General features: G+C 39.6%; 1 protein-coding gene across 1 annotated transcript in view; it reads left to right on the top strand.

Annotated features, from left to right (window-relative positions):
• Positions 1-22,883, top strand: part of DOK6 (docking protein 6) — a 297,299-nt gene that overhangs the window by 123,353 nt on the left and 151,063 nt on the right. The window contains exon 3 of the mRNA XM_006892744.1: positions 15,948-16,062. Within this exon, the coding sequence (XP_006892806.1) occupies positions 15,948-16,062 (115 nt within the window). The remainder of the gene's footprint in view (positions 1-15,947; positions 16,063-22,883) is intronic.

The raw sequence follows: 22,883 nt of genomic DNA on the forward strand, positions 1-22,883 counted from the left end.
ACCTCTTTAGTATCTTGAATTCTTCCCATTCAAGGCCTCAAACCTGTTCCTGAGATGGTTCTGAAAAAGATTAATAATGAAATAAAAAAACAAAAAACACCCTGATGATCCTGAGAAAGGCAATACTTTTATTATGGCCAGTCTTTGTTCTCAATTCCTTTTTACCTGATACTGAAAACATTGTTTTGTCAGTTTTATTTCTGTTCTGAATCTTTATACAAAACAAACATCTAGAAGATTAGGACCAAAGGAAGAGACATTTTTCTAGAAAACAGTCACCTGTACATACTGCTTTGACCATTTGCCTGTCACTGTGGTGGTGCCATGCACATTCTGTGACGCTGGACTCTATGCTTCCACAAACTCATGTGCAAACAGAAATTGCTGTTTCTTTCTAGTCTTGTACACATTTTTCCATGAAGATGTTATGGGTCCCAACAGAATGCAGTCTGATCTCCTGGCTTTTGTCTCATCACCAGGAGGGATCAATTGCTGGAAGAAGACATCATTGCGATGGCCCAGGTCAGGGGGGCCCTGACTGAGGTGGACGGGCACAGTCAGCAAGAGGAGCAGCTTGACTGTGCTGCTGATTTTACTGGACGATGAAGAGCCAAGTGGCATATCATTCCCACACTGTTGAATGTGGTGTTCCCACACTGTGGAGTCAACTTGATAGCAGCGGTCTGTGTTGTTGCTTTTGTGGAATTGGAACTGACGGATAGCTGACCCTCCAGCGGGTTTTCAGAGGCAGTTTACTGGTGCGGGAGGAGATTGCCCATCCTTCTTAAAACTAACAAAAAAGTATTGGTGACCAAAACTATCATGTGTGCACAGTATGTTCCAGGAAACATTCACATTTTGGTTCCGTGAAGAAATGACTCTGTGGTTGAGTGAATACTTAGTGGGGTAGAGAGAGTTTTAGAGCAATTGATGTCTTCAAACATATTGGCAACAAGTTTCCATAGTATCTTTTCTTTGGGTTAAAACATCCTATCCATTTGTTCATTTGTTGGCCCACTATTCGCTCTTTGATCTGTTTGGTACTGATTACAGTGAGAAAGTCTTAGTCGTGAACACTGGACTGGCAGTACTCACACAGACCTGTGGGTGGTCAGGTGTAAACTCATCGCTTCTGCGAATTCCACTCACCTTCTCTCATCTCTGACCAGTGCCTGAGGGAAGGTACATTGGCGTGGAGCATGGAATGATGGGTTCTATGTAGATTAAAAAAAAAGACAACAAATGGCTCCAACTTGATACACTGAGGACAGTGAGTAGCCCTGACCTAGTGCTGGGACAGCTGGGTGGAGCGGATTACATATGAGTCTCATCCCAGAATGAGAACCCCCAGAACTACACTTGACTGATGCAATTTTTTAACTCAAGTTAATGAAAATTTTGTAAATTAAAATAAAATTTCAATCTCAGCGCTGTGGAGTCCCTTTGACTCAGAGATCCTATGGGACTGAGTAGGAATGTCCTGTAGGTTTCTGAGGGCCTGTGTCTTTAGGAAACTGTGTCCTCTTTCTCATGAGGAACGACTAGTGGGTTTGAACCTCTGACTTTTTTTTAGGTTAGTGGCTCTGCTTAACTTACAACACCATGAGCATATCTATGTAGTATCTGTGGTTTTTCTTAAACCCATCACCACTAAGTTGGAACCGACTGATACCCGACGCTCCAGGGTGTTTCTGAGACTGTAAATCTCACAGGAGGAGCTTGCCCATCCTTCTCTAGAGAAGCAGATGAGGCATTCAAACCCCCAGAGAAACTTAGCTGTTGAATTAGCAGTGCAATACCCTACAGACTATGCCTCCAAAGTTCATTGGGCTTTTTGTTGTAGATAGCAGCAAAAATTTTCATTGACAGTTGAATAATCTTAGGTTACAGACCAGAAGAGAACCATAAAAGTGATTTTATGGAGAAGAGTTTATTTAGCAATCTGTGCTTTTTGTGACTCAATGAAATTACTTGCCTTGGTGATTAATGTCCTATATTATCTCCTAAGAATGGTTGCACATAATTTGACAACCTAGAGAGATGATTGACTTCTTACTGTACAATATTCGAAGAAACAAGTATTTGTTTGTTGTGTTCAGAACAAGCGGAATGAGTCAATCTTGCCTTAAAATTCCTCCTTTAATTGCCCTTGTTAGATCTTTGATTCTAGTCGATCATATTTAAGTGTCAGGTATATTGTAAAATGAAAATTTAAGCATACTTTCCAATGGCCTTGAATTTTCCTCGAATCATTTCTTACCCGTCTGCAGAGGACACAGCTTGATACACTAACACATGTCAGAGATGCTGCTCCCCTGTGTGTGTGCAACCAAGGTATTCTCTTGATCTCACAGCTGGTGGAGTGAACCCTGATGGCGGCCAAGAACTCAGCCGCCCCATCTTTGATTCACTTCCGGCTTGCTAGGAGGAGCAGAATTAGCAATCTCCTCCCATAAAGATTTCCAGTCTTGGAGACCTGTGACCAAGTGACTCCACGGCAATGGGTGCCTGGTTCAGCAGGCTGATCCGATCACACCCATCATTGTCCCCAGAGATGAAATATTTGTGCAGTTTAATCAGTAGCTATAAATTGAGAGGTGATCTTACTTTTCTGTGATTGTGTGAGATGTTATCACCAAAGTGCACTCATTTATTTGTTCATGGCTCCATTGACCAAAAGTCTGGCATGGTGTGGCTGGATCTCTTCCTCAGGGAAATGCAAGACTAAGATCTCATCTACCCCTTGTAAATACTTAACTGTGTTTTTTATAAATTAAAGCTGGAAAAATGTCCAGCTGTCGGTAATTTGAATATTATGTCCACTGTTACGCTATAAGTGAGTAGGTAAATGTTACCTAAACTGGACTGGCTATGAAATCAGAGATCACAGATAAAGCTGGTCTTACAAACGGAGAGAAGTAATTACAGCCTCTTTTTAGATTGTTCTGTTATTTTTTGAATTGATATATATTGATGACCAAACACACACTTACACTCTGTCTCCTGTGTTTGAGAACATAATTGTGTCCATTTGCTATGTTAGGACGTTTCTTGGACTTGGCTGTGGATAGCAAAGTGAAGACCGATTCAGAGGACCTGGAATGTCATAGGCATATGGCAACCCATGGGGTTGGCCTACGAGATTTCACACCTCATTAGATGGACTTTCCTTTGGGCTGTGAATTCCCCTCATCTTCCTCTCTCTATCCATCCATCCACCCTTTAATCCTTCCTTCTTTCCTTTTCTCTCCTTTCTTTCTTCTAGAGTGGTAGAACTCAGATGCAAGGCTTGGATTAATCATACTTCTAAATGAATGAGTGACTCATTACATTTCTCACATTTCATTCAGCTTTTCATAGGTAATCTTTGTGTCTGTAGGATCCTTATAAGAGTACACTGTTAGCTTTAAGTGCATATTATACATTGCTCACTTAAGTATTAGAGCTCTTCTGTTTCTTCCTTTCATTTGCCTGAAATTATGGTTTTAAAAATCTATTTCCATGTTGTCAGCGTCTTTAAGTGGCTATGTAATATCTCCTCATTTCCATGCCCTTTTATTTTGCTTCATTTTCTTTCAATGATTGAAAATTGATTGCTAACAACTTTTCATTTCCTCAAACACTCAGATGATTATATCCTTATGATCCAATGTTAAAGATATTCTGGAATGTATGTTGTTTTGTTAGGTGCCGTTGAGTTGACTGTGGCCCATCAAAGTCCTATGAACAACAGATCTGATGCTTGCCCTATCTTGAACTGTCCACACAGTCTCTGCCATGTCAGTCCACCTTGCTGAGATTCTTGCTCTCTTTTGCTGACCTCTCCCAGCATGATGTCTCTCTCCAAGGACTGGCTCCTCCTGGAAATATGTCCACAATAAGCAAGACAACGTTTCATCATCTTTGCCTCTAGGGAGCGTTATGGTTGGCTTCCTTCAGGGCAGATTTGCTTTTTCTTTTTAGTAGCCCATGTGTTTTGTTACTCTCCACCATCCCCACAGTTCAATGGCATCCGTTCTCCTTTGGTCTTCTTTATTCATCGTCCAACTTTCAGATGCATAGAAAGAAATTGAAAAGACCAAGGCTTCAATCAGGCTCACCTTAGTCTTTAAACTGACATTCATGCTCTTTAGAAATATGGAGAGGTTCTTGACAGCAGATTCCCCCAGTGCAACACTTGTTGTGTTTTTGGTTTTTGTTGTTTGTGTTTTTCTTAATTTCTTGACTGCTGGTACCATGGATTGTGGATCCTGAAGTGTCAACCTGAACATGAATTCATTGTGTCAAAGATATGTGAATCCTTAAGTAAGAGTGACAGAATGGTTTTCCAGGATAGATTCTGTACATCCATCAGTTGATGATAATTCCTATCTCATATTCTTACCAGTGTTGTCCTTTACTTAATAACTCTTTCAGATATAATGAGCATAAAGGATGATAGTCATGTGACGACCTTGTAGGATTCTGTAAACTTTTGATATGAGATTTGTCTGAAATGGTATTGCCAAATATTTTTTCCCAGTCAGTAGGTTTTCTTTCCACTTTGTTGAAAAAGATTTTTGATGAACACAGAGATTTAATCCTTAGAAGATCCCATTCATCAATTTTATCCTCTCCAGATTGTGTATTTCTGGCTGTATTTGGCAGTCTCTTTAAACTATAGACTAGGCTGTCTAAACTTGATCTTATTTTGTCTCTGATGAGCTTTATGGTTTTGGGCTTTTCTCCCAGATCTCTGATCCACCTTGAGTTGACTGTTATGTATGGTGTGAAATGTGGATCCTGTTTCAGCTTTCAGCAGGTAGCTGCCCAGTTTTGCCAACACCATTTTTTGAAGAGGTTGTTATTTCCCTATTTGGTAAGTTTTATTTCCGTGTTGAGTAGTATCAGTTTACCATAGATAGTTGGATCTATTTCTGGGTTCTCAACTCTGTTCCGTTAGTCTATGTGCCTGTCATTGTACCAGTACCATGCTGTTTGGGTTACAACTACTGTGTAGCAGGTTTTGAGGTCAGGGAGTGCTATGCCTCTCACTTCTTTTTTGTTTTATAGCAGCATTTTTATAATGTTATAAATGTTGTAGCAACATTTTTATAATGTTCACAGCAGTGTATTCACCACCGCAAGAATATGGAAACAGCCCAAATGTCCAACAATAATCAAATTGATTGAGAAACTGTGATACACTCACATAAGGAAATACTACACAGCACACAGGAGCAATGATTTTGTAAATTACTACCTAACTTGGGAGGGACTGGAGAGCATTATGCTGAGTGATCTAACTCAGTTTTGTAAGGACAAATACTGTATAAGACGATTAATGTAGCATGAGTATGAGGGTCCAAGGGGAGGAGAGGGTGAGAGCAGAGGGGTGAAGCTGGGCAGGGGGTCTTAATCATAGAGCCACACAATTTGATGGGTGGAGGAAGATGAAAGGATGTATATGAACTTTGCAAATAAACCAGTATAAAATAAAAAAAATAATTAAAAGTGATATTTGATTGTTGTTTTTTAATGGCACTTTTCTCTTCATGAGTGAGAGGGAGTCATCCTAGGTTTTCTCCACTGTTGGGATTCACTCTTCTGGGAGTTGCCTCATCAAATTGTTGGTCCCTTTTCTGGCTGGAGTTTCTGTATTTTTCTTGGTACTTTGCATTCATTCCTTGATTGATTTACCCACTAGTCTTATTTATATTGTTCACATTACAAATCATTTCCTACCTTTACCCCTGGTTAACTTTATTATGTCCAGAATTAAGCAAAAATCTGTAATTTTGTTGTCCTCAAATCTGGCATAGCTTAGTCTTGTGTTTTTTTTCCAGAAATACTTCTCTAGCTTCTTCCTCTATAAGGTCTCAGCCTGTACTTGACTCAAAAGCTTTAGTGGTTTTGCACTTAATGACTTCGCCTTATATCTCCCTGGAATCTATATTTGTACATGGAATTAAATGGCATTTCCATTTCCTTTACTAATACTTGGATACCAGTATCCACAAGCCCATCTGTAAAGTCTTTTATCGTATGAATAGTTACAGTAGCATATGTTTTATTCCACTACTCCCCTTACACACATTCACACATACGAGTGTGTGCTATTGACATCTATATTTTTTTTCTTGTTTGTTCTCTATTTTAAAATCAGTGTGTTCTTGTGCCCCTAACATGTAGGTGTTTGACATCACCAAGCAACTTGCCTCTTGGTGACATTTGGAAGGACAGCTGCCTTCCAACCACACTGTGGGCTCTTCTGTAAAATCACTCCCTTACTTAAAAACATGGGTTCTTTTCTGAATGCCTGATGTGTATTCATCTTATATTCTAAATCTGTTATACAATTTTTCATTTTTTTTTCTAAAGCAGTACATAGATGCATTTTAGATTTTTGTTGTTAATGGAGGTGGCATGCTTTATAGGGAACTCTGGTGAGACAGTGGGCAGGACTTTCCCTGCAAACTCAAAGGCAGCCCTTGTCTGGTGGATCGAATTCACCAGCAGCTCATGAACAATCAAATATCACTTTTAATTATTTTTTTTATTTTATACTGGTTTAATTGCAAAGTTCATATACATCCTTTCATCTGCCTCATGAAAAATGTAGGCATTCTCTTCTCATTCACTTTATAGGCTCTCAGGATGCCTGGAAGGGATAGCTATGGGCCAGTTCTGGCCTGAGGGAGGTGAGTCAAGTAATAGTTTTAATTGCTAAGTAATAGTTACTGCTGTAGAGAATTCTTTTTGATTGAAAAAGACTGTATTTGTCAACACTACTGAATATTTTTATTATTTTTTATAGTTTTATAGTTTAAGTGTTGGGCTGCCGGCCAGTAAAATGGTTCAAGTCCACGAGCCACTCAGTGGTAGAAAGACAAAGCAGTCTGCCCCCACAAAGATTGCAGCCTTGAAAAGCCCAGGAAGCGTCCACGCTGTCCCGTAGGGTCCCTGTGACTGGCATCCCTTTGGCGGTCGAATGTTTGGTTCACTGGTTATAGCTTCCATTTCTGTGGATTCTGTTGGTGTTTCTATGTAAAAGGTCATATTGTCTGCAAATACTTGCAGTTTCCTTCCCTCTCCCCCCCCCCATTTCTTGTTGGTCAGAACCTAGAGCATGTTGTAGATCTGATAAAGACACACCTGCTTCCAATAAGGGCATGTTTCTAATGCATCATGTGAAGTGAATTTGGGGAGATAACCTTGTCAGTTAAGTAGTTTCCTTCAATTCCTATTCTAGTAAATCTTTTTTCTCGTAAGAAGTGTTCTGTTTTGTCTGTGATCTTATTTCTTATCTGTTGAGGTAATTGTGTGATTTTTTAAAATCTCGCTTAGTTATGTGGTTTTTTTAATTGTGAGAATTATATTGATAGACTTTTATATTGATGTCCTTTCATTTTCTAGATTACCTGTTTTGTCTGCAGAATGACAGATTAGTATTTTCCCTTCCTGCTAATAAGTAGAATATGACTACGGAATTCTTTTTCTTGTTTTTACTGGTTTTCATACAGTAATTCACCTACATTGTGTTTTATTCCTGTGCTTTATAGTTTATATAGTCATTCATTTACATTGTGTTTTATCTATTTACTATTGACAATTGCTTTTTATCGCCTTATCTCATCAAGTGCCCATTACACCTTGCCTAATCCTCCACCTCCCCATGTCCACGAATCTCTAATGTCCTGGTGATACCTGCTCCCTCTTCTGCCCTCCCCCTCCCCTTTTCAGCAGTTTTACATGTCTTGTTTCTGTTCGCTAATTGTGACAGTCATACTGTCCTTTTATCAATTCTTCCCAGGCTGAGCTGCTTCTGTACTGATCTTGACAGTGTTTATTTTCTGTACATTATATTTCTACTCTAGAGTTTTTCAAATACGGTTTTGAAATCAATATTTAAAAAAAATAAGACACCAGAAGCTAAGCAATTTGTGTCATTTTCAATTTTGTGAAATACTTTGCAGAAAATAGTAATTCATTGGCCCTTGAAAGTTTGGCAAAGCTCAATTATAAAATTGTCTGTAAATAGAGCTTTTCAGAAATGCATATATAATTTTACAATTTTTCCTGGCATTTCCATTTTATTTTTTAAAATTATAGATATTTTAGTAGCCTTCTGTTCTAAGCATTTTTCTGGGATTCTGGAAAATTTTATCAAAGAAAAGGGGGAGGGAAGAGAAGGGAGAAATAAATGTAGGATAGGAAAATGGAATTAAAAAAATTAAATATTAAAGAATAGTTTATGGATTACATGGAAATTAATTTAAAAATAAAGCTAAATACCCACTGTTTTCAAGTTAATTCCAACTCATAGTTGACCCTCCATTGTTTCTGAGACAAAATTTAAACGGGAAACAACCCATTTTTCTTTTGTGGAGCAACTAGTGGATTCGAACTACCTAAGACATAGACATCATCTTGTGGTTAACAGCACAAAACCCTATGAACTACATCACCACATATTTTAATAATAGTTCTGCTGGCCTAGTGGCAAGAAACTGCGCTGCAATCCCGAAGGCTACTAGCCACTTTGTGGGGAAAAGGATGGGCAATGTACAATTAACTGTCTCTGAAAACTCACCGGTTCCAACCCAACAGTGTAAACAACAACAACAACAAAAAACAACAAAATTTATTGTTATGTGCCATTGAATCAGAACCCACTCATGGCTAAGCCTCCAGTGGTTTTCAGAGACTGCAAATCACATGACCATCTTTTTCCTGCAGAGAAGCTGGTGGATTTCGTTGGTAACTGTTATGGATTTATTTGTATGCCTCCCCTAAAGAAAAATGAAAAAAAAAATGGTGTCAACTTTGCTGAGCACTGATCCTCACTGGCAGTAAAATAATGATATATTGGCAGTCTTGATGCCATCATCTATGTGATTTGGCCAGCAGTTGTAAGAGGATTAGATAGGGTGCAGGCACCTGACTCAGGTCAGAGGCCTGATCAGAGGATGGAAGGGGACGTTCCTTGTCATGTAGGTTGCATCACCTTAAGTGAGAAGTGAGCAGAGAGGGAAGAACATCATTACTAGCTAGAAACAACAACTGGGAATGGAGTACATCATCTGAACGGGGTCTCTGTGCTAAGAACCTCCTAGAATGAGGAGACAGACACGGAGAAAGCCTATCTCAGAGTCGGCACTCTGAAATTGTACTTCTTACCTCCTAAACAGAGGAAGTACCTTTCTTATTTTGTCATTCTTATTTATTGTCCAGCTCTCAGCAGCCTCGCTAGTCATTGAAAAGACCATGGCCTGACCAGGCATACCTTTGTCCTCCAACTAACATCATCACTCCTCAACAATTTGGAGAGGCTCTTGACTACAGATCTTGTCAATACAATATGCCTCCAGACCTCCTGACTGCTGCTACCAGGTGTACTGATAACGGATCCAATAAGACCAAGTCATTGACAGTTTGAACCTTTTCTCCATCTATCATGTTGTTGCCTATAGATCCAGTGGTAAGAATTTTCATTTCCTTGACATTGAGAGCAATCCGTATTAGAAGCTGTAGTCTTTGATCTTGTGCAGCAAACACTTTAAGTCCTCATTCATAGCAAGCCAGGTTGTGTTACCAGCATGACAAAGATTATTGATGAGTTGCCCTCCAATCCTGATGCCATGTTCTTCTTCGGAGAGTGCAGCTTCCTGAATAATTTGCTCAGGACAAAGACTGAATAGATATGGAGAAAAGATAAATCCCTGACTCACACTTTTCTTAACTTTAAACCATGTAGTGGTCACTTGCTCTATTTGCTTGCTAGCCTCTTGGTTTAAGTATAATTTTCACATGAGCACAATTAAGTGTTACGGGACTCCCATTCTTCTCAATGTTAGCCATAATTTCTTATTATCTACACAGTCAAATGTCTTTGTATAGTCAATAAAGCACAAATAGACATTCTTCTGGTGTTTTTTTGCTTTCAGCCAGGATCCATCAGACATCAGCAGTGTTATCTCTGGTGCCATGATTTCTTTTAAGTCCCCCTTGAACTTCTGGTAGTTCTCTGTATATGTACTGTTCTAGGCATTTTTTTTTCATGATCTTAAGCAGTATTTTGGTTGCATGTGGTATTAATGAAATTGCTTGATAATTTCCACATTCTATTGGATCACCTTTCTTGGGAGTGGGAAGAAATGTGGATTTCTACCAAACAGCTGTCCTTTTTGGAGAGGGTCTCCCTTTCAATGTTGGAGATACTCAAAGAACAATCACCAGTTAGCTAAAGATGATTTTAAAGTCCTCATCCTTTTTCCAGACCCATTTCTGAGAGAAGTTACCATTTCTTCACATATTCAATAAAAACAACAAACCACACCATGCTGCATTCAGAAGGACACAGGAACAATCATGCCATCTCCTTCTAAGGCAGCCTTTGAAAAGCTTAGCAAAAACCATGTGAAAGCATTGCCTGTCTTCTCACAATTTGGATGGAATTTTTTAAAAGTATAATGTTATTTTTATTATCATTCAATTAGTTATTTGAAATATATTATTAATATGTAAATACTTCATAATTATAAATTCTGATAGCTCCTGTTATAATTATCAACATATCTGGTCCACATGGAAAAGTAGAGCAGGGGATTGTGGTTTGGAAGAGAGAGAGTGTGTGTGTGTGTGTGAGAGAGAGAGAGAGGGAGGAAGGAGTCTGGTGAATTCAGAAAGAGAGAAGAAGGAGTCTCTGGTGAATTCAGAAAGTTATGTCCTTTGAATTACCAGTATAATTCCATGCAGATTAGATTTGATTTACATGAATCTTTTTGTCTAGGTAAATTTAACAAAATTTGAAATAATCTCGTTTTACAGTCTACATTCAGTTTAGTATGTTAAAACATTGTCTTAACTATCACTCTAGTCAATATGTAACAACTTAGAAATATAGTAATTAAATTTTATTTTCAAGCTATTTCATCTTTCATCACAACTTTTAATCTTGATGAACTCAGAGATATTTGGATCATTTTTCTGCCCTGGAAGGGGACCTACATATGCACATACCTAACTAATCTATACCCACACCAAGAAGCTGTTGTCCAAATGAGACAGAGAAACACTGCATGGTTTAAACTTAGAAAAGGTATGCATCAGGGTTGTATCCTTTCTCCGTACTATTCAGTCTGTAGGCAGGACAAATCATTCAAGAAGCTAGACTGTATGAAGAAGAATGTGGCGTCAGGATCTGAGGAAGATAAATCAACAACCTGTGTTATGCAGATGACACAACCTTGCTTTCTGAGAGTGAGGAGTACTTGAAACATTTGCTGCAGAAGATCAAAGACAACAGCCTTCAACATGGATTGTTTCTCAACATCAAGAAAACAAAACTCCTCACTGCTGGATTGATAATCAATGTCATAATATATGGAGAAAAGATCTAAATTGTCAACGATTTCGTTTTACTTTGATTAACAATTGGCAACCTTGGTATTAGTAATCAAGAAATAAGGACACATATTGCATTGGGCCAGTCTGCTCTCAGGGAACTTTCTAAATGACTGAGGAGTAATGATGTCAGTTTGAAGACAAAAGTACGCATACTTCAGGCCATGATCATTTCAGTCTCCTACTGTGCATCAGAGAGCTGGGCAGTAAATAAGGAAGACAGAAGAATTGATGCTTTTGAGTTTTGGTGTTGTAGAAGAACACTGGATATTCACGGACTGTGGAAAGGACAGACAGGTATGTCTTAGAGAGATCTCAGCCAGAGTGCTTCTCGGAGGCAAAGTGGCAAAGCTTTGTGTCACATACTTTGGCCATGTTGCAAGGAGAGACTGTTCCTTAGAGAAAGACATCAGGCTTGGAAAGTGGAAGGAAAGTGAATGAGAAGATCTTTGGTAAGGTGGATTGACCCAGTGACACAACAGTGGGCTCGATGCATCAGGGATCAGATCTGTTGCGGATAGGGTTGCCTATGAGTCAGACTTGACAGCACCTACAAACACCAGGATAATAGAAATTAACGCGAACATATGCTAAACCCTAACCTGACCACCTTGGATTCTGGCTGCTTTCCTTCTCATAGTGAGAATAAAATCATCCCACCGGGGTTCTGAAGTTTGAGGATTTCTTCATGATCCTGCCTTTGATAGTCCCGAAAGCTTCACTTACCTTTTTCTGTTTCCTGGTGTCTGCAGGAAGAAAAAGAGAATGAGAGATCACCACCTCGTCCCTGTTCAGGGCGCCAGAATGTTGCACACCGAGGATAAAGGATATTAATAATAAATAACGAGACAAAACACCAAGAATGAGATAAAACAGAGAGCATATAAAACAGGGGGCCAGCAGTTGGAATCAACTGAAAGGCCTCAAGGCATGCCTTTCTGTATATTTATTGAGAATCAGGGGAAGCAAATCACAAGGAGAGTTTTCTTGTAAATGAAGCTGATATTTTCTCTATTGTCAACCTAATGGCTTTAGCTCAGGAAGGAAGTATTTCACACGTATTAACTCTCCCGCTGTAGGGGGACCCTAGCCGTCTCTTGTCTGCAAGAAACCGCTCATTTCCTGTGATCTGTCACAAGAGAAATCCCAACTTATAATTTTGTGATTCCTTCAATTCCTGAATAAGCATATGGTTTTTCATGTAATATTTGGTGAAAATTTGGCTTCCCATATTTTCACATCTTTCTGTCACAGACTGGCTGGTGTCTTCCAACTACCAACCCTTTGGTTAGCAGCCAAATACATAACCACTAAGCCAAACATCCCACAGAGACAAAATATCAGTAAAGGTCAGTTCCACAATTACAGATACGGCTGTTGCCAGTGTGAGGGAAACGTGTCTAAGCGGCGGTGCTGCAGCAGAGCAGGTGATACAGCACGGCTGAGCTCCTCCTGCTTGGTCTCCACGACTTCCTGCCAGGAAAGGGGTCTCATTAGTGTTGGTTTAAGGTCCCACTGAACAGCCTCATCTTTCTTTCAGTAAAACTGATTTGTATAATGTGTTTAAAGATTTCAGCTGGGTTTGTGGGTTTTTCCCTTTGCCTGGAACTCTAATCATAAAACAATATTAGGTAATCAAAAGCCATGAAATAGCATTATTTCTCTTCTTATGGTATCTGTATATTTTTAAAATTAATATAGTAAAAGACATCATATTTGAAACAGATTCCTAAGTGAGATGTGACCAAAAGGAGACAACATGTGAAGTAAACTTCATCTTTTTTACAGATACTCGTATTTTTAATTAGTAGTACATAGGGTCGCTATGAGTCGCAGGCGACTCGATGGCACATAACAACAACAACAAGATTTATACCAGTAAGAATCATTCTAGATGTAAATGTTTATACCTTTTTATAGTAGTTTATTGCTTACAACATGAAAAATACATTCTAATGTAGTATATGTGTGTGCACGTGTGTAGAAGTGTTTCTTGTCATTTGGATGTACATTTATAGAGAAAAGTGATTTTCCCTTCAACAGTTTAGACTCATTTTGTTTCATGACCTTGGCTGCAGAACAATGGGTCAGCGCTTCGGTGGATCAATGCTTTTCTGCTTCACGTGTTCTCAGTTTTCATCAGCCCTTCTTTGTTGACTCTTCATGCCCTTTGGGTTTTGTTTTTTGGGCAAAATGGCTTTGTCTTTTGGTCTCCTACTGTTTATTGCAGGACACAGTGTCCTGCTTCCTTAAAAAGTTGGGCATAAAACACCACGTGATCCAGTAGTTCTACTGTTAGGTAGGTCCTAGAGAAACTAGAGTCATTACATGATTAGACATGTGCACGTCCATGCCTATTAGAGTATCTGATACCATCCAGCTATTTATACGTTGTGAGGAGCCCTGTTGGTATCCTAGGTTGCATACTTGTCTTGGAGAAAGTAATAGATACAAGGATACAAGGATGGCAACGTTTTGTCTCACGTATTTTGGGCCTGTTGTTAGGCGAGGCTATTCCTTGGAAAGGGACAGAATGCTTGGAAAGGTGAAGGGTCGGCAAACAAAAGGAAGACCCTCAACAAGATGGCTCAACACAGTGACTTCAGCAATGGGCTCAAGTGTGTCCAGAATGACAGATAGCCCAGGAGAGGACAGAGTTCAGGTCTGTTGTTCATAGGTGCACTGTGAGTTATGTTTGACTCTCCATGCAGTTAACAACAGCAACCAGCCAGCCAATCAGCAACTTTAGTAGTTCAAACTCATCAGCTGCTTCAAGGAAGGTAGATAGCATTCTCCTTCTGTAAGGTTTATACCTCGTGAAATCTCATGCGTCACCATGACTCAGAACTGATTTGATGACAGTGGGTTTGGCATAGATTTTGAGTGGTACACGGGGCGGCGTTAGACGGCTAACCAACTCTCTGCTGCTTCCTGGGAAAACATGAAGTTGTCTGCTCCTTTTAAGACTTACAACCAGCTAAACCAGCCCAAGGGAGGGACGCTGTAAGTTGCTATCAGCTCGACCACAGTATGTTCCATTTTTTGTTCACATTGCTGTTGTGTGACCTTGAGTTGGAAATGACCCACAGTTGCCCCCCCCCCAGCAGGTTTTCAGAGGTAGTAAGTCACCTGGGAGGAGACTTCCCATCTTTCTCCAGTGAAGCAGATGGGGGCTTGAACTGGTGTCCTTCAGATTGCAGCACAGCTTCTTACTATTAGGCTGCCAGAGCTCTTCTCTCAGTCATAGACGTATTATTCTTGGTCATAGATTTAGTTATATCAATATTGGTATATATATCAATATATCAATATTGGTTCATCACTTGTAATAAAAGTACCATGTGAATTCAGTATGCTAATAATAGGGGATCCTATGGAGAAGTTATGAAAGAGAAACTTAATTCTACTTTCTGCATCATTTTCCTGTAAATCTAAAACTGTTATCAATATAAAACATACTAAAAAGTTGACTTATAGGCTATTTATTATCTCAGTCACTTCTGCTTGCTTGCTTCTAGCATTATTGGTCAAGAAATAAGAAACCTTTCATATTAGAGAAAGTGAAATTCAGCCAAGAACTAAAAAATAAAACGCCTCTTGCAACATTATTATTGCAATGTTGAGTTTGCAGAGATGTTGATAAAATAAACATAAGTCTATTTCTATGAACTATGTGGGAAGAATGACACACATGTTTTAGCTGAATAAGTTGTTTCAATAAAGAACTGGGAGCTGAAATTCGTAGTTATATTAAATATTTATCCATGGCCAAATTGAGACCATTTACTCACCTCGTCCACACATTACCAGTGAGATCAGCAGGGAAGACAAGGTGAGACAGTGCGGTTAGAGTCTGTTGATCTCATGTATGGTTTTTGTTTTCCTGAGAGAGATTCCATTGCTTATGTTTAAAAGCTACAACATGTGTAATTGAGTCAATCCCTAACCATAGTGACCCTGTACAACAGAGAAGAATTGCTCATTCAGTTTCTTTGCTTTTGTGGGGCATATTTAGGGTATAAATCTTTAGTGCATCTAAATGCCTCACTGTTCTCCCATAAGTTGGATGGTGGATTTGAATCACCTACCTTTTGGTTCACAGCCACAGTTCTTTACTACTGTGCTACTGGAGTTCCTGTTTATAGATCTTGACAAACCCATTACCATCCAGTATGCCGAATCATAGAATCCATATAAAGACTGCCCATCTTCCTACCATAGAACAGCTGCTGGTTGAACTGCTTAACTTTTAGTTAGGTAGCTAACATGTTATGTACGATGCCACCCTATTTTCTTGTGCATACATTCTATTAGCTCACTGCTGTTGAGTTTGTTTCAACTCATAGTGACCCTCCCTCCATCAGGTTTCTGAGTCAATTCATCTTTATGGAAGGATACTGCCCATCTTTCTCAAAAGATGCAGCAGGGCTGGTGGGTTCAAACCACTGATCTTTTGGTTTTACTTCAAGCACTTAGCCATGGTTAAGATGACAAGCGATCTTTTTGTTTAAGCGCTCTGGTATAAAGGAAAGGCACTAAGAGAAGGATGTTTTCCTTTGCAGGTAACTGAACTTCACAATATCAAAAACATAACGAGACTGCCTCGGGAGACAAAGAAGCATGCAGTGGCAATTATTTTTCACGATGAAACATCCAAGACATTTGCCTGTGAGTCAGGTAAGCGACTTCAGCCTAAGTGAGAAGGCTGCATGGACACTGGCCCAGATCACCTATTGAGTGCTGCTGACCCAGGGTTGGTGGTTACAAGGATGTGCCATTGAGGACCTGGTCCATCCACACTGTGACATCTGCAGGTGTTTGGGAGGCGTGTTTGTTCTCTGTGTCTGTATCTGGAGTTTGCTCACAGGTGGTCTGAGGGCGCTCAGGAGGTTGACATTCAGCCTTTGAGAATAAATGAACAGTGCCCCAGGGAGGTGATGAGGTTGAGCACATGACTGGCAAACTGATTGTTCCTGATTGTCGCTGTGGACATGTAGTCGGGAAGTCCAGTGAGGAGCTCAGTTAGAGCCTGGCCACGTACTGCTTGCGTCCAGACCTTGACAGATGGAGCTGCTTTCCTGGATCCCAGTACTAAAGTGAAACTTGTTCAAGGTTGGATTTAGCCTCCCAGTTCAGAAAGCATTATGGCGTTGTTAAGAAAAAGAGGCAGTGTGTGGTTTGAGTTCGTAGTAATTTCCTTTTCAACCCTGGTGCTATGTAATTATTTCTTTTAAAAGTGTGTTTAGAAGGTATTGTGTAGTTTGTCTTTTTATTGTAACTTGGGTGAAAGTTTACAGAGAAAGATGAATTTTCCTCTGTATGATGGCATTGCTTGTAATCCCCTCACAATAATAAGGCTCTTTCTTTGTACTTCTGCTTGGAGTAATATTGTAATGGGCTCATTATACCCTTTAAAAGATTTTTGTTCAGTGTCTCAGAAAAATCATTTTTAAAAAAGAATTCCGCTCAATGAAATTAGACATTTGTTTCATAATGGATGGAAGCATAGCTTACGAAGAACTTGAAAGGGGAGAATTTAATGTAGTATGAATTTGTAGGAGAAGCTTTGTTTAATATTTTTAAGGAAAAGAAAGCTTTTGGTTTTATTGAGTTAGGAGTCATAGAAATAATTTATACCAGGTTGTATTATTCTAAACCTGATGATGTGGGTTGTTTAGCTGTCATTACACGTAGTCTACGCCACTGCTTAACTTGGTTTTACAGAATTGACATCACGTTGATCCTTCATCTTTCTGTGAGTGCCTTCCATCTGCCAGCTCCTCCGGCACACTTTTTCACGGGCCATCTGTGCTTGTTTCCTCATATTAAACGGACTTTCCAACGCAGAACAGTATCCTGCCACTGGCAGTATGAGTCCCGACTTTATGATAGAACCTGTCCCAGCTTTGCTACTATCACACATTAATTTTAAAATGGTTTCTCCTTATTCACTATTTTAAACTGCTGCAGTGCTGATTTGCTTTAAAAAGTCTCATATCAATACTAACAGACACCAGAAAATAGATTTTCCTTTAAAAAATAGGCTTTTTAGAAATTCAGTATTATCATCTTCAGATGTGGGCATTGCTTCACATTTTTTATGTTGCGTGGAGTGGCGTGATGGCACTACTGGGATCTAATGCTGCAGGGCCCTGGTGGCACAGTGGTCAAGTGCTCTCAGCTGTGAACAGAAGAGTGTGCAATTCAGATGCACCACCACTTGGTGAGAGAGAGATGAGGTAGCCTGTGTCTGTAAGGATTTTAAAACATGAGAGACCTCTGAGTCAAGTCTGCTCTATTCTGTAGGGTCCTGGTGAGTGAGAATCGACTCAATGACAGTGTTTTGCTGTTTTTCTTAATGTTCCATTGTAGATTGCAATATTTTTAGAAGATTGCACGGAGAAAATCTAAGAACCAAGGAACTAGTATCTGATAAAGACTTGGCATGGTATCAGAGGCATAATTCTTACCAGAAGTCTGTAAATAAGATGGTGTCAGTATTTAAACATTTGCTATGCGGAAGAAAATGGGAAGACAAACTACCCAGTGGGAGAAGATATTTGAAAACCACGTATCAGCAAAGACCTCTTGTCTATGAAAGACTTTCTGCATCCTACATTTTGAGCAATCCCAGATCCCAGCAGAAATGAGTCAAGGACGTGAGGAGACCTTTCATTGAAGGAGATATTCAGATGGCAAATGAGCACATGAAAGATGTTCACTATTACCAGTGTCAGGGAAATGCAGTGCTCTCTTAACACCCTAGTGGAAACGAACACAATAAAATTTTTAAAAAAATTTCTAGCAAAGATTGGAGAAACTGGACTAGTAATAAGTATCTAGTGGGAACTTAAAATACAGCACTCCAGAAATCATTTGACCATTTCTTAGAAATTAAGTGAAGACTGCACTTATATATAATCCAGAAGATGTATTCCTGAGCTTTTATCCCAGGGGAATGGAGGTGTACATCCACATAACAATTGGTACATGACTGTTCACAGCCACTGTCTAGCTGTAAGACCTCAGAATCCTAAATAACCAAAATGCCCTTCATTAGATGAATGGATAAACAAATGCTGGCTGTGTGCACACCAGGAATACCGTTCAGCAATAAGGAGCCAATTATACATGCGACAATCTGGATATCCAGGAAATTAGGCTGCATGCACAAAGCCAGTTTCAAAAGGCTACATGCTGGATGATTCCCTTTATATAATAATATTGAGATGAAAGATTAACAGCACTGGAAAACAGATCAGTGGTTGCCAGTGGTGAGGGTCAGTCATGTGGAAGGACGCACATGTGACTGTGGGGTGTGGCATGAGGCAGGTGTTTCTGCTGAAAGAGCAGTTCTGTTGCTACATTGTGGTGGTGATTACACAGATCTCCAGATGTGATAAAATGTCCTGCAGCTACACAAACACATTGTACCCACGCCAGCACCTTGTTTGTGAGAATACACTGCAGTTATGAAGGCTTTAGCCATTGGGCAAGCAAAAGCAATGCTCTGTACTGTCACTGGAAGTTCCTGGGTTGAATAATTACTGCTACATGTAATGTCATTTTAAAAAACTGTTTCTATATTGAGCCTTCTTAAATGTTCTTTTTTTCCTGAGATATAATGTTTATCATGAAGTGTGGAGAATCTGATGTTTCACTCAGGAGCTGATAGAGTCTCTGTTTTAAGACAGTTAACACTGTCAGCTGCTGACCTGGAAGGATGGAAGTTCAAGTCCAACCACAGATGTTGTGAAAGAAAAGACTAGTGACCCTCTTCCAGTGCGTCAACCATTGAAAACCCTAGATGACACTGGTCTGATATCCCAATTACAAAATGGGCAAAAGACATGGAAATAATTTTCACAGAGGAAGATATTCAAATGGCAAACAGACACATGAAGAAATGCTCCAAATCACTGGCAATAAGAGAGATGCAAATCAAAACCACAGTGAGGTTCCATCTTATTCTAGTAACAGTGGCAAAGTTTAACAGGGCACCAAGTAATAAATGTTGGGAAGGATGTGAAGAGATGGGAACTCTTATACATTGTTGGTGGGATTGTAAAATGATACAACCATTCTGGAAGGTGGTTTGGTGCTTCCTCAAAAAGCTGAAGATAGAAATGACCCAGCTATTCTACTACTTGTAATATACCCTGAGAATATGAGAACTGAGGCACAAACTGGTATTTGTACACCAGTATTCAAAGCAGCATTATTCACCATCACAAGAACATGGAAACAGCCCAGATGTCCAACCACAATTGAATGGATTGAGAAATTATGGTACATTTACACAGTGGAATACTATACAGTGCACAGCAGCAGTGATTTTGTAAATTACCTAACTTTGAAGGGACTGTAGAGCATTATGCTGAGGGAACTAACTCAGTCCCACAAGGATAAATGTTATATAAAACCATTATTGTAGAATGAGTATATGGTTCCAAGAGGGGTGGAGAGATTAGAACAGAGGGATGTAGATATGCAGGGAAGAGAAGATTAATCATCAGGTTATACAATTTGATGGGTGAGGGGGTGAGGGAAAATGAAATAATTTCTTCTTGAAAACAATGTATTCAAATTTTGTAAATAAACAAGTAGAAAATTTTTAAAAAGATATGTTATCATATAGACAAAATTTAGCCTAGTGAACCACCTAGTGATATATCCTGTATTGATGTATTGACAAATAGGAGAAGAGGTCGATTCAGGTACTTTATTTGCAGTAGCAACGAAACTGGAAACAAAACTAATGCCAATCAAAACCAGAGAAGAACACACGATGGTATATTCTCATCAGGAAATAATATGCCGTCACTCCACAGAATTCTATTCACTTGAAAAGCGTTTTGTTAAGTGCATACAGTTCTCAAGCTAAACAACCAGCAGAGAGGAATAGCATGACTAATGACATTTCTGTAAAAGAAACAGAGGGAAGGAGAGAAAGATGAATGTGAACAAGTGTTACCTGGAGTGAGGTGAGATCATGGTGATGGGGATGGGTAAAGGCGGGAGGAGTACACGCAACAGAGGAACAGGAGGGGAGAAGATGAGGAGAGCTGGCACATTATGCATCACATGTAGAGTTTGTGTGTCTGTGGGAGTGGACGTGCATGTGTCCCTGCTTTTTTAATGTTTGTTGTTGCTTTTATGTGCTCGTGAGTCAGGACAGATCTATAGCTGACCCTCCAGTGGGTTTTCAGAGGCAGTAAATCGCACAAGAGGAGGTGTGCCATTCTTTTCTCAGGGAGCAGCTGATGGATCCAAACCACATGCCTTTGGGACGGCAACATAGTTTCTTACCACGAGTTACCAGAACTTCCTAAGGTTTAGGAAATGCTATTGAAGTCACTGAGTTATCACTACTCATCTGTCAGAATAGCTGAAGTGAAAAATAGTGGCATTTCTAAATATTTGTGGGAACAAGGAGAAACCTGATCATTCATTCATCACCACGGGCGTGGAAAATGGTCCATCTGCTCTAGACGTTGGTAACTTTTTTAAAAAAGCCAAAGAGCTAAACAGCAATTCTATACAACCAGCAACTAATTTATCCTAGGGGGAAAAGTATGTAATGGTTTATCTCTGAAGAAAATTTATATTCATACCAAAAAATACAGCTCTTTAATTACTTAAAGAAAGCAAATACTGTTTACAGTGTGAATAACCTGGTTCATTTCCTAACATGAGTTGAAGCATTTCTAAAAGAAGACTTTCTAAAATTCTAGAGTCACTTCCATAGGTCCTTCTGTTCAGATAACAGAGTATTCATTAATTAAACAAGTCTTCCCACATAAAAAATAAAAAGATATCATTTAAAAATCCACATATAACCGTATTCATTAAAAAAATTAAAGTTCTGCAGAAGTATTTCTTTGTACATAAAATGCTTAGATAGGAGTTCATCACGTTATTTGGTTTAAAAAATTTAAAAATATAACAATACCTAAAATTCTTGTACCTTGCTTCTCCTCTGTGCAACTTTCAGATGTGTATGAAACAATTTAAAAATACCCCAGCTTAGGTCAGAACAACTTAGCTCTTAATGTTCTTTAGGATGTTAGAGGTCTCTGACAGAATATTTACTTAATGCAACATGTTGTTTGGTTTCTTGATTGCTGCTTCCCTAAATGTTGGTGTTGGATCCAAGTAAATTAAATCCTTGACAGCTTCAAACTTTTCTCCCTTTGTGGTAATGTTCATTGGTTCGGTTGTGAGATGTAATCCATGTTTAAGTTTATAAGTTTTTATCTTCTTCATTAAGTGTGTCAAGTCCTCTTTGCTTTCAGCAAGCAAGTTCTACCATCAGCATAACACATGCTGTTAATGAGTCTTCTTCCAATCCTGATTTCATATTCTCCTTCATATAGTCCAGTTGTCCAGACTCTTGGCTCAGTCAATTGCTTTGAGTTTAGCCAAATGTAACATGAAGCTCTTGTGAATATGATTTTCATAGAGCCTGGAGTAAAAGAAGCTCTATATGCAAGACAACGGAGGAAATAATTTTCATTGATTTAGAAAATCAAGTTAGGGTGTGATATTAGGAAAAATTGTTTGCCACATCTACGTGGAATCACCTGGTCTGCAGATGTGGGACAAATTCTGTCCAACCACCACAGCTGGGACAGAGTACATTGGTCGTGTGGTGGACACATACTGTCCTTGCAGGTAGCCAGGAGACCATTAGTAAAGGGCACTGAGGGCTGATCTGGGAACTCAGCCTAGCTCCTTGTCATCCTGTCATTACTGACGCATAGCTGGCTGTAGTGTTAGCCTATAAGTGGGCTTTTTTTAGCCATTTAGCTTCTGGTCTCCAGAGACCTTAACTGCAGTCACATAGTCTTGCAAATCAGCACCAGCTACGGGACTAAGATAAGAGAAAGAGTACTTCCCACACTGAGCAGGAAGACTTGAGGTGAGCAAGGCTCATGGTGGAAAGACCCTGGTGAGAGGGAGACCCAGGCGGTGGAGAGACTGTGGCATTGCTGTGGAGCGACTGTGACGTGAGGCTTCTTGCGTTTGTGCTGGATAGTTAAAGGTTTGGCTGTTCTTGTTGTGAAGAAAAACCTTGTAACGACTGCTGAACTTAAAACCAGAACCTGGGATAATTGAGGAATTATCTGGAACTTAGCTAAACCTTGGATTTGCATTAGGTAATAGTCTTTCCCTGCCCTACTCTCCAACTTACTTCCCTCGTAAACCCCCTTCTCGGCACCACAACTGTGAGTCTGAGTCAGCAATGAATAAACAAACCTCTTGCTGTTTGTGTGACTTGATGGGGTTTGGGCCACAGACTCTTTATCTGCTCTCTGCTCTGTGGCAGTGACAGGTTGTATTATTCTTATTTCTTTTGGCCCTTTCAGAGAGACGCTTACAGCCCTGTGCACCTGAGGCCTGTTTCCCCGTATTTAGACACTGACGCTGCATCAGGTTTTCAGAGGCTGTAAATCACGTGGGAAGAGAGTGCCCTTCTTTCTCCTTCAGAAAAGCTG

This window comes from Elephantulus edwardii, unplaced genomic scaffold (genome assembly GCF_000299155.1).
Source record: "Elephantulus edwardii isolate Elephantulus edwardi_28Jun2011 unplaced genomic scaffold, EleEdw1.0 scaffold00118, whole genome shotgun sequence".
In the NCBI taxonomy this organism is placed as follows: Eukaryota; Metazoa; Chordata; class Mammalia; order Macroscelidea; family Macroscelididae; genus Elephantulus; species Elephantulus edwardii.